Raw genomic sequence first — 13441 nt, forward strand, 5'->3', positions numbered from 1 at the left:
TCTAAAACAAGAGGCTGATGGAGTCACTACTTAAGGTAAAATCCTCAGTGGCTTCCCCTTCTCTTAAGGTAAAGACTACAAATTTAGGAGATTCCAAGTAGTCTGCCCTTGGTCTCCTATACAGCCTTATCACTTTGTCTTGACTCCAGGTCCAGATACTCAAAGATTTCCTTTCAGTTCCTAGAATACAGTGAACCTCTTTCCACCTTGAGGTCTTTACACATGCTGTTTCCTTCTATTGGCAGGTTGTGCCCACTTTCCACAGACCCTATGCTCATGACTCCTACTCGTCTTTCAGACCTTAGGCCAAAGGTAGGCCTTTCCTAGCTGTACCCCATCTCATCCCACACCAGATCGAGTCTCTGTTATACCCTTCCCCAATATTCAGTAATTTGTCTCCCTGCCCTTAGTGAACTTTGCTATTACATATTTATAACATTATTTAATTAATGTCTGTCTCACCCACTAAACTCGTGGTTCTCAAATTTTAACATGCATCAAAATCATTGAAAGTGATGACCCAGTGATTTAAGATTCATTAAGACTGGAGTGAGGCCAGAAACCCTGCAGTTATAGGTACCCAGGTTGGATAATAGCGCTGGACTGGGGACTGGTCCAAGAGGTGGTTCTCACCCTGGTTGAACATTAGAATCACCTGGGCAGGTTTAATAATTATCAGTGCTCAAGCCCCATCCCTAGAGATTTTCATTTAATCAGGTTAGGGTGGCTCCCAAGACATTTTGTCCCAGAGGCTGCATAACTTTCTTAGTACTTATTTAGTAATTTATTCAGTATTTCTTTAGTAATACTACATACAAAAAAATATTTGTTTATCTAAACTTCTAAGTGGCTGCCATATTTTTATTTGCTAAATATGGCAACTCTACCTATACGTCATGTTGTAACATATATTTATATACACATACTATATATATGATTATAACCTGATCTTTCATTTCTGCAGAGAACAAAAAAGGTTAGAGAGAAAAATACATGGAATTTTTAGATTTAAGAGTTTTTTCCCCTGAGGACTAGATTTAGAATTAGTTACCAACAGATTATAAAATCTTACCTGGGATCTTTTAAAAATATGGCAAATTCCAGACAGTCAAATAATTTAAGATGGTAACTAAATGACTTCTAGGTTCCTTTAAGGTCTGAAGCTGTGACCCTCATCTTGAGCAAGCAAAGTTGTAAGTGACAATGAAGCATCAAGATTATTCTTGTCTGGCTACCGCTGGAACTTGACACAGAGGAGATGCCCTTTCATCAAAAGCAGGCAAAAAGTATTTATCTAATAAATATCACCGTAAAAATAAAAGATTGAATACATGGCTGCCTTTTATAATGCAATTCCATCTTCTTCACACCAGTGGAAGAAGTCTTGCATAATTTCTCAGCTTTAGAGTAAGATCAGTGATTTCCAGTCTTATGTAAATGGATATTTTACATTTGCATTTTTGATGCTATAAAGGGTTAACTTAATCCCATTTGGCAGGTTCACAGCATTATGGGTAAACCAGAGATATGAGACTTCCAAATTGAGAATCCTTTGGAATTAGTGACCAGAGCTTTCTCCGTCTTCACCAAGTGACCTGCCAGGACTTTGATTTAAGGGCAAAGACCTCATACAAATAGATGTTACATGGCCATCCTTTATGCACACTCAGATAATGCAATCATTTTGATGACTATTGTTATCTTCTACTTCATACAATGCCTAACTGGCAAAATTTAAAATAACACTTTTTACCTAATATAGAATTTTAAGAACTGTTAATGAAAATAAGTTATCAAATTATTGCACAGGCCTCAGAATGAATTCCAATAACCTAAGTGACAGAACATGGAAATGTGCATGAACCTCACAGGAACAAAGGAAAATAACAGCAGGAGAGGGAGAGTGGGGTATAGAAATGTCATGCCAAGCTCAGGGTTGGTTGCACATTTATACAACTTATTTTAACCCACCTAACCTCAAAGAAACACATTAAAATCACTTTATCTTCACAGAAATAAAAAATGTACAATACTTTTTAGATAATTTTTTTCTAAAAACTAAGACCTGAACTATATAAAATGCCCACACAAGTACTGGTTTCTTATGTCTGGATAACTTACCAAATCCAAAAGCATTGGAACCTCCAATGCTCTGTGAAGCCTGAGCACTTGTAGATGTGTATAGTCCTGTCACCAGCAAGCCATCAAAAAATGTGCTTGTTGAAATTGTCACTGAAACAGGAAAGAAAGAAACCCTAATTAATACAGTCAGAATAATGAATTACATCTCTGAAGTGTTAGACATTGTCAAAACAATCTTTACTCATTATTACCAAACCACTTTTATACTATCCCTAGTTAGTATTTTCATTATTTTAGAAATTACAGAGGAGCTAAAAGAAACTCAGAACTTCAGTGTCTATAATTGCTGTTCCTAAATATAGTACATGAGTTCAACCTTTCTGCATTCATTTACACATTTCCTGTCTATGTGAAAACTCATCCGAAAATAATGCAGTACTGAATAGATGGTTTCCCATTTCCATCACCCCTGAAAGCAGTCAAAGGCATTGCTGGAATTTTGGCATTATGATGAAAACACTTTTTTAAAAAAAAGCATTCCATACTGTGGGAAACAATCTTATACCGGCTGAAAGAAGAACAATAAGATGCATTGTTATTTCTTATTTTGAGTTTACATTTTATAGATAAGTTCCCTGAAGTTTTCAACAAAAGCAAGACTAATTTGCATGAATACAGTCAGCCCTGTACTTCTTGTGAAAAGAAAGACCACTGTACACCTTAAGTTTTAGGGCAAAGTCTACAAAAGGAGTCCAAATGGTTTAATAGTCAAAACAATCAGAATGTTTCTGAGAAGAAAAGCATCAAATTAAATGTATCTGTCTGATACCAGGCTTGGCTTCTTAAAATTTCACCTTGCTCACGCCCCAACAAATGATCACAATTTCCTCTGTGGCATGATAACATTTTCTCCTAAAATGGCTTTAAGGTTATAAGACCAAGATGATGCCACGTATAGGAAAAGATTGGGGAAGGCAACACATTATTTTGGTAGTGCACAGTATGCAGTTGTCACCATACTTGGTGGTAATAAGGAGCATGGCCAAAGTCATATCAACTCTGATGAGGATGTTTAAAACACAGGAAATCCAGTGAAGAGAGCTAAAAGGTCTAAAACATTCACAGTATAAAGCACTAAACAAGACATGTATATCAATAGGATAGCATGACATCATTCTACCCCCAAAATGGCACTGGATGTTGGTATAAATCACCTGCACATCTTTTAATAAGAAATAATAGCTGCGGGAAGATGGCCGAATAGAGAAGCTCGAGATCAGCCTTGCTCCACAGAAAAGTTAGAGAAGGGACAGGAGGGCCACTGAGGTGGTGATTTGGGAGTGCGGCTGACCTGGGAGAGCCTTCTACGCCACATAGAGTGACCCTAGTTGCAGAAGCCAAGGAACTGAGAGGAAGAAAGCTGGGGCCTGGCATGGAGCCGTGGAGCCCTCTGGAGTGCACGGACTGGAGCTGGGGACTAGGAAATAAGCCAGGCTGTGTTCCTTGGGCGCGCTACCCTTCACGGGTGTGGCCCCGTGACCGGCAACTAACCCCACACCCCACATACACGAACCCTGTCACCCACTGCCATTCCCTGTGCTCCAGGCACCCCCACCCCACCAGCCCCCAGTGCACGTACCTGCCCCCCACCCCCACCCAAATGCAGCCCAACCCACCTCTCTTGCACCCCTCCCAAATACTACCTCCCCCTCCAAGTTCCCTGCAGGTGGTTGCCAGTGCATAAAGGCTGTGGGCACTAACCTCCATACCCAGGCTACCCCTGCCCCCTTACCCATAGTGTCCCTCGCCAGCCCCTCTGCGCATCCATTTATGGCGCTCCTAGACCCATGCATGAGCATGGGCTCCCAATCACGTCTTTCAGCTCTGGGGACAGTGCTTTACAAGAGTCCTAGAACTGTGTATGCACACAGCTCTCAGCCTCACTTCCCAGCTCTGAGCAAGTGCTGAACTGCGCTGCCAGATCACATCTGCCCCAACCCACGAAGGCATAACGCCCATCTGCTGCTACAGCTCTATGCATGTGCACAAAGGGCCCCATGCCTTAGACCAGCACACACCATGGTTACACCCCCAGACCAGTGCACCCGCACAGCTACAACCTCCCTGACCGCTGGGCACCCACATTCACAAGCATCAGTGTAACATTCCCAACCGGCGCCCATACCTGCCCTGAAACAAATCACCGTACTGAGTGCTCCATCCCATGCCCTGCTCCCTGCTGAACATCCATCCCACAAACACAAGGCCTTAGACTACTGAAAGAATTCAACTCCCAGAGTAAATCAATCAAGATATTTACCTGTGACGAAGATAGCAGATCACTAAGCATATCACAACGCAGACAGATATAGCCCTGCCTAATTACCAAATTAAAACACCAGAGGAGACGTAGACGTTGGAACAATTAATCAAAAAGGCTCATACAACTCTACTTAATAAAATTTTAAAGTGGGATGGCAAATGACATAAAGGAAATTGAAAAGACAGCAGAAGAGCATAAAGAGGAATTTGAAAGAATAAATAGAAAAATAAATAATTGCTAATATTTTTCAGTGCTGGCATGTAAACCACCTGTAAACCAACCAGCCGAGTACTGGGCTGAGTGGTTTACACATATTATCTCACCTAATTGTCAAACCATCTCTACAAAGGGAGTACTGTTATGATTATTATTCCCAGCATACAAACAAGCAATTTGTGGCACAAAATGATTAGAAGCCTTGGCCAGGACCATGTTATTACCAAGTGGGGGCCTGGATTTGAATTCAAAAGAGTTAACTCCAGAGCCCATGCTCTCAGCAACTTCATCATATCACCTCCTGTCCAGTGCCAAGATTCTATAAATTTAAGTTTTGTAATAGCCTACATACAGGTTATACACATCTCAGGACGATAGTGTGTAACATTTCAATGCTTAAAACTTTAAATGTTCCTTAAGTGTCCTTTCAATAGTTTTTATTTCAGGTTTGGGAGAGGGGGCTTGACTTCAGTCTCCCACTTTCGAACACATGAAAATAACTCCATATCAATCATATTAAAACTTTTTCTTCAATTTTTTCTATTTTTCTTTCCTTTTCTTCTTACCTCTTTCTTAAATAAGATCATTAATATAAAAACATTTAGCATGGTTTTAGAACCTCAGTAGGCAATAAATACCATCAAATCTCTTTTTACACGGTGCAGTGGCCAAACGCTTGCACCAGAGCCCCTTTCTCAAATTACTCACATGTATGAGGAAAATTGAAGAAAAGGAAAGTGAAAGCCTCAGCAGTCATTATCACTGTTCCTAGAAAGAAGACCAAAGGCTGCTACGGTGACCCCTGTGGCATGGTGGAGGAAGCCCTAGGCCAGGGAAGTGATGAGACCTGGGCACCTGTTGACTGCATGACTTTGGGCTATTCACACCATCTCTCAGAAATTCACTCACCTATAGAATAACAGTCTAGTCATCAGCCCCCCATTTTGCTTACCCCAGATTTCTACAATTGGTTCTACAGATGCTTCCCACCTTTGCTTCAGTGAATGAATCTCAACTGAGATTGAAAGTGCTTAACATGTCTCTGTATTTGCATTGAGTGGTGTTGAGAATTAAGTTATTTCCTGTTAAACTGACTATATTGGCCACTGGTCTCCAATGTGTCCCAGGTCATCTGCCACAGCAAATTAGACCCAATTTGCAATGTTTCACTGTGGACCCAAGGAACACTCTCAATCCACTCCTCTCTAGAACAGTGACACAGCAGCAGTTCTGTCCACAACTCCCCGTGGACTCCTCTCCATTCCTTATGCTTCTGATCTGATTTCTATTTCCAGGATTTTATAAAATGTAAAGGCTTTATGGGTTTGAGAATAAGGCAGACCTGTATTTGAGTCTCATCTATCTATAACTAATTAGTTTGTAATCTTGGGGGAGTCTCAGACTCCTTATTTATAAAAGGGGCTAATAATACTATCAGGTTTACTGTGAGAATTAAAAGCAAATCTATCTATTATCTATCTCTTTAACACAGTATCATGCATATATTACATACTCTGTATATTTTAGTCCCTTTTCCCCTTCCCTACTCATTCGTAGAGCTGAAGCCCTACCTTGCTCCTGCTATTCTCTTTGTGAGGACATGAGTCCTGTCTACAACTACTGGTATCTACCTTGTCAGATGCCTAGGCATATTCAATCAGTGGATTCCCTACACTTGTGTACTGCTGCCTGCTAGAATTCTCCATCTGCCCTCCTCACCCGCTATATTTCATCTCAACCACAGTCCACCCCAAACCTAACCTGTGATTTCAGCAGGCCCAAAACAAGTACATATCCCAGGCTAGTGATTAGTTTGCACTCCCTTCCAAAAGATATTAAGCATCCACTCAGTGTTCATTTAGAACACAGGCTCAACCCTCCTGGAGGAAGGGTAGAAAAAGAGAAGAACCATGGGTGAGAGTTTTCAGTCTTTCTTCCATTCCAGCAATTAACTTTACTCCACTACCACCCAGTGCCTTCCCAACCCCAGAGAATGAAGAAAATTCTGATCTTAATTCATCCACCTACCACAATGCCTGCTTCAGATCAGTTCCTTCCATAGGTATGTTTAAATATTTGAGAAATAATTTCTGAACACAAGTACACTAGGAAAAAATGGAATTGTTAAGGAAAACACTTATCATTTTGGAGAGTTTCTTGGCTTTAAATATCACTTATGAGCTGACTACTCCCAAATTTCTGTCTCCAGTCCATACCTCTTCCCTAAACTCCATATATATATCAAGCTGCTGCTCAACACATCCACTTGGATGTCCAACAGGCATCTCAACCTCAACATGACCAAAACTGAACTTCCACCCTTCCCCCAAACCTGCTCCTCCTGCACCTTCTCCAGCTCAGTTCATGGACCACTTTGCCATTTGCTCAGGCCAAAAAACTCTGAATCATCCTTAGAATCATCTTCCTCTCACACCCTGCAAGCAGCCCATCAGTAAATGCTGCTGGCTCTGACTTCAGATCATGTTCAGAATCTACTCACACACCACCCCTTTCTGAGATACCATCATCTCTTCCATGGACTACTGCCTTAGACATCAAGCTGGTCTACCTGGTTCTACTCTCACCTCCCTAGTATATTCACCTCCCAAGTATATTCTTAGTATAAGAGTCAATGGAATTGTTTTAAAACATACATAAAATCATGTTAACTATTCTGCTTCCCACCTTCCAATGACTCTTCCTTGTGCTCACAAAGTCTTTACAGTGGCCTACAGGACCTGCATGATCTGTCCCCATTACGTCTCTGTTCCCACCTTCTGCTGTCCTCCTGACCCACTCCACTCTAAGCATAATGGCCTCCTTGCTATTGCTCAGATATGTCAGGCCTTTGCATTACCCATTTCCTCTGCCTCATACTCTTTCTCCAGATACCTACAGGGCCAATTCCCTCACCCCCTTCAAGTCTTAGCTCAAATGTCGCTTTCTCTGTGAGGTCTGCCATGACCACATTATTTAAAATTGCAAACAATCTTCTCCCCACTCTGCAGTCCCTACATTCCCAACTCTCCTTAACTGGCTCTACTTTTTCCCCTTTTTAATCACCTTCTAATATATTATACTAATAATACGTATTTATCTCTTTCTACCATATTAAAATTATTACTGTGCAACATATTATGCTAATGTATTTACATAAGTTTATCGGCAGTCTCATTCTGAAGAATGTGCATTTTATCAGGTAGAGATCTTGAGTATTTGTTCAATGATATACAGCAAGTGTCTAGAATAATTCCTGACACTTTGAGGTGCTCAGAATAAATACTTTGAATTTTTAATGAATAATTCATACAAAAGTGGTGAGAAGTTATCTTATCTTCAACTTGTTTCCAAGAACTATTATGAGTCCCAGACTTTATATGTCAGATGAATCCCACTTGGAAAAGCCAACATGGAAAGGGAAGAAGATAGAGAAAAGTAGGCTATTTAAGTATATAAAACATTTTTCATAGTGCAAGACTGATAAATTCAAAGAGAAGATGACTAAGAGACAAGCCAAAGACATTTGTGGAAAAGGCAAGCAGACTTAAATATACATAAATTCTCACATTCTGTATATTTATATGAATTATCTAAACAAAAAGCTCTTTTGTTTGATATTGATTACAGTCCATTTCTCTGCTTGCTAGAAATGGGCACTGAAGTTATTTTAGGGAAAAATAATGATATTGCATTTGGATAAAAAAAATACTGATATTCTCCATCAGAGAGATGCTGCTCTCTTGACACTGTGGAACAGCTTTCCTTTTCCTTCTTTAAACAGATGTAATGCATAACACATATGTGAACTGATAACTGGTCTCTCTTTTTAAGAAAGAGGAAAAGTTGCCCAGATTTTTATGGGATTTAAGACATATCTTTCTGATCACCAGGTCCCCTTTTACTCAAGTGGTTAATGGGACCAATTTCTGTGTTTCAAAAACATCTGACACAATATGAATTCCCTATTAATTTGTGGGAGATTTCATAATGTCTGTAGCTCACATGTTCTAACTGACTAGAGCACTGTGAGCACATGAGCAGCTGAGCTAGCATGCTGAAAACTTTAGCCCGAGGGACTTTGACTTTGAAAGCATGCAAAATCTGCTCCCTTCTTTCCCTTTCACTCACATGCTTCCACTTATTTCTACTTTCAGAACCTGGCTAGCTTCCTAAAAACATATATATATATTTTTTTGCATGGGCAGGCACCAGGAATTGAACCTGGGTCTCCAGCATGACAGGCAAGACCCCTGCCATTGAGCCACAATGACCCACCCTAAAAACAATAATTTTTAATTAAAGTTTTAAAAATTGTTGTATAGGTACTGATGCTGCTCTGGTTACCTGTATTCAGCAGAGGCAGAGTTACCCATAGTAACTCCATGTTATCAGACCCTACAGATTTCACTTTTCATTTGGGGCCTCTCCCCTCACCTCATTCTCTATCATTTTTTAAATTTCTTTCTACCAAGTTCATCTGAGCCCTGATGGTGCTGGCTCTTACCCTTTCTACATGCCCTGACTGGACTTTCTTTCTTCAAATTCTCTGGGATTCAGCCACCATTTAGGCACTATTTTAGCTTCTCTAGTCTTAGTTCATCACTTACATCCACAAACTGTTACAATCCAGGCAATAGTTGTAATCTTCTTGAAAGATGAAGAGTGATTTATGCTAAATTAAAAGTTTATCATATAGAATATTAATATTGCTCAATAGAAAAAAATGAAGCTCACATCCCTGAATGTAAAATTATTTTAATATGTATATGAACTAGAAAGAAAATTTACAGCTTTTATAATATTTGGCCCATTTTTGAAGCTGATTATTACTTTAAATAATATATTAATTGTAGGAATAGATGCACGTGTGTATAGCTATAGACATACTCATTTGCAGAATGTAAAATACACAGTTATAAATCCCACTACAGATCTTTTTATCAGTTTCTGATATTGCAATTCAGAATTTTTTAGTCTTAAACTATACCATTTTAAATGCCTCAAAGCTAATATCATTTAAAAATACTTTCTTTAAAAATACTTATATACAAAAACAAAAAATATATCTTAAAAATAATATAAATAAAATAAGGAAAAAATATTTACATACAAAACTATCTTTATATAAGTAAAAGTTAGAGTTAGGAGGTATAAATTGGGATACATTATTATAGGAAAAATTGCACAAAATATTTGTATTTGAACTTCCTTTAAGATAAACAATCATGTGCTATTGCTATCTAAGTAAGCCCAATTAATAAGCAAACCATTCATCTCTTTCCCAAGATTATCAGCCAAACATTCTAAGGTTAAGATGGGGAACCGATAATATTTACCAATTATCAACTCATTTTAAAAGAAGTTTATTATAAAATATAAACAATTATTGAGTGTACGTGGTAGGTATTGTTACCCTAGTTTTCAACATTCATTTTAGAAATTTTTCATATTAAAAAGTTGGCAGGTGGTAAAGAAGTTTATTATAAATGCGCTTAGGATGAGCAAACTAACCCAAACAATAAAACGTACTAGAAGTTGTATAATGATATTCAGACTTTGACCTTAAACAATATGTATATACTGAGAGCTACCATGAGCCAAGAACTGTGTTAGTGCTGTAGTTTGAGTTTTATTAACTAGAAAGCCAAAAAATACATATTTCGAACTATTACCCCTTGGCAAAAATGTTAATGAACTCTGAATTCTATCAATTCTAGTTATTTTACATAAATTAAATATAAATTAAAATACATCACCACTATGCAATAGGACCCACAACGTATCCATTTCAGATACCAAAGATTTAGGCAAATTCATAAAATTACTATTTAATTATCAGATGACTTTAAATAGGTAAGCACCTATTTTGAAAAATTCAATTTGCCATATGATCTCCTTCTATTCATGGTTTTCCAAATTTTCATAGTAACATTTATGAAATTCTTCCCCAGGGGACTTTTTTTTTCTTCCTTAGAGTCAATTCTCATATTTTTCATAATTTTGCATTAAAATGTTGTCAGCAGAACCAGGTCTTTTAACTATAGGGCAAAGAAGAAATATAAATATCATAGATTGCAAATAGAATTTTGAATTTACCAGAATATTTTAGGGGGGAAATAAAGCATGTATAATTTTACCCATAAACAGAAAGCAAAGGTGTCTTATCAGATAACATAATTCCTTGGTTCAACAAACATCTCTGCTTCCAAAGATTAAAGTCCTAAATGGTGTTCAAAGGCCTTCAGGTTGTGATCATAACAAATCTCTCCAGTCAAATTCTTTCCCTTTCATCAGAAAACTTTGTTCCAGCTAAGCCAGAACACGTTCGGTCCTCCTCTACCTCCTTGACTTCGTTAGAGGGCACCCTCACCCTGAACGACTTTCCCCTGTTTTCTTCCGTTAAAATCTTACTATCGAGACTTCCGGGAAGATGGATGAATAGAGCAGTTTGAGATTAGCCCAGCTCCATGGAATTGTTAGAGAAGGGACAGGAGGGCAACTGAGGCAGCAATTCAGGAGTGCAGCTAACCTGGTAGTACCATATGGGGCAGCCCTGATTGCAGAGGCCACGGAACTGAGAGGCAGAGGGCTGGAGCCTGGCGTGGAGGTGCAGAACAACAGAGCCTATGGAGTGCAGGGATGGGAACGCTGGACTAGGAAGTAAGCCAGGCTGCATTCCTTGGGTGCGCTACCCTCACCAGCACAGCGAATCACCCCACACCCCAAGCACCTGAACCCCCTCACCCCCTCCCATTCCCTGCACTCCAGGTGCCTGCACCCCACCAGCCCCGAGCGCACATATCTGCCCCCCACTCCCACCCCAACTGCAGTCCAACCCACCTCTCCTGCACCCCTCCCAAGCACTACCTCTCCCTCCCTGTTCCCTACAGGCTGTTACCAGTGCATAAGGGTTGCAGGCATTAACCTCCATACCTAGGCTACCTCTCTTCCCCCACCCCACCCCAGCCCTTAGTGACCCACAGCTTCACCTCACCCTCCCCGAGATCAGCGCATTCATTTATGGTACTCCCAGGCCCACACATGCGCATGCCCCCAATCACGTCATTCAGTTCTGGGACCTGCACGTTACAGCAGCCCTAGAACCACACATGCACACAGCCTCACTTAAACCTTACCATTAGGGAATCCCCTGATACTGTGTAAAACTTTAGGGACACCCAAATCAATAGGCTATGCCCTTGATCATGAGGTTTACTCTTGTGAAGCTTATGTAAGTAGCACAGAAGCTTAGACTACCTACAGGCACGCCTAAGAGTTACTTCTGGAGGACCTCTTTTGTTGCTCACATGTAGCCTCAGTCTCTCTAAACCCAACTCTGCAAGTAAAATCATTGCCCTCCCTCCTATGTGGGACATGACATCTAGGGGTGAAATGAATCTAGACCTGGCACCATGAGATCAACAATTACATCCTGACCAAATGGGGGAAAAGAAGTGTAATTAATAATGTATCAGTGGAAGAGAGTGCAAATAGTGTTGTCTGGAGGTACCAAGCTTACAAAAGCTTACACAAGCTTCAGGTAAACCTTGCTACCTATCATAACATGCCAACCCCCAACCAGGACCATTCCAGCCAATCCTAAAGAACACCTGGGGCAATTTATAAGATTCCACAAGGGTTCCAGGGACTAGAGTAACTTGCCAGAAACCTACAACCTCCAGATGGGTCCCTGGTCCAGATAAGTCCTGAAACCTAGCCCAACCTCTCAAGAACATCAGATAGTTCCATCCACCTACCCCATATTAATGACAGACCATTGCAATATAAAAAATTTAGAACTGCCATAGCCCAAACAACCCCAATGAGACGTATAGAAAGATCAAAGGTGATGGTGGAACTACACATAGAAGATAGGACTTAGCAAATGAATATGAATGCTGAATCATTAAATAGATATCTCTGTTAGTCTACATTATTTTAGAGCAGCTAGACGTAAAAACCTAAAATTGTGAAATTATAACCCATGTCAAAGTCTGAAATTTGTTCTACAACCAATTGTGGTGCTGCACTTGGAAATTTATATATATATATATATTTATATATATTTATATGCTGTTGTTCACAAAAAAAAAGAATGAAAAAAAAGTTGATTGTGATGATAAGTATTTAAGCCTGCTAGCCTCCTATATTCTGGAGCAGCTAGAAGGAAAATTACAAGAGGATCGTATAGTAGCCATGAGAAACTCTGGAATCTGTCCTGGAACCACTTTTTGAAGACTGCTTTGAAAACTATTGCTTTTTTATTTCTTTGCTCTGTATATGTTATACTATACAATAAAAAAGTTAAAAAAAAGTGACAGGTTTATTGCAAAGTGTGATTTATTTTCCCAGATGGAAATGTATTTAATCTGAAGTAAACTGTAATGAATGCACATTCTTAAAATACATAACTGTGTAGTTTTGTGTACTGTTAATTATAAAGAAGAAGGGAAAACTTCCCATAATCCAAACATTGTTAACTTTTTGGCACATATGCCCTTCTTTTCTCTACAACTTATATTAATTCTTAAAGTTTGGTACCCTGCATTTCTCATGTAAAGTCAGTGTTGTTTACCTATGCAATTATATAAAGTGACTAGATATTAAAATGCATGAATATGTAAAAAAAAAAAAAAAAAGTCCCACTATCCTTCAGTTGCCAGCTCAAATGACCTCTCCCCTCATGAAGTCTCTTCTGACCTGGCAGAAAATCGCCTCTTTTTCCATAGTGACCCCACAGCTCTCGAAAACCCCCGTGCTCATCACACTCCACCTTCCTCACAGTGCTTGGCTCAAAGGGGACCTCATTAAATTCAACCA

At 39.5% G+C, this 13441-nt stretch overlaps 1 protein-coding gene across 6 annotated transcripts in view; it reads right to left on the bottom strand.

The window, feature by feature from the left end:
- Nucleotides 1–13441, bottom strand: part of RELN (reelin) — a 530878-nt gene that overhangs the window by 446010 nt on the left and 71427 nt on the right. For 2 of the 6 annotated variants that reach the window (XM_077158967.1, XM_077158900.1), the window contains exon 2: nt 2122–2232. In XM_077158967.1, coding sequence (XP_077015082.1) covers nt 2122–2232 — 111 coding nt within the window. Of the gene's footprint in view, nt 1–1072; nt 1264–2121; nt 2233–2458; nt 2562–13441 lie in introns of those variants that run through there. The other 4 variants (XM_077159048.1, XM_077159075.1, XM_077159077.1 and 1 more) reach the window with 4 other exon arrangements.

The sequence above is a fragment of the Tamandua tetradactyla genome, chromosome 1 (genome assembly GCF_023851605.1).
Source record: "Tamandua tetradactyla isolate mTamTet1 chromosome 1, mTamTet1.pri, whole genome shotgun sequence".
Lineage (NCBI taxonomy): Eukaryota > Metazoa > Chordata > Mammalia > Pilosa > Myrmecophagidae > Tamandua > Tamandua tetradactyla.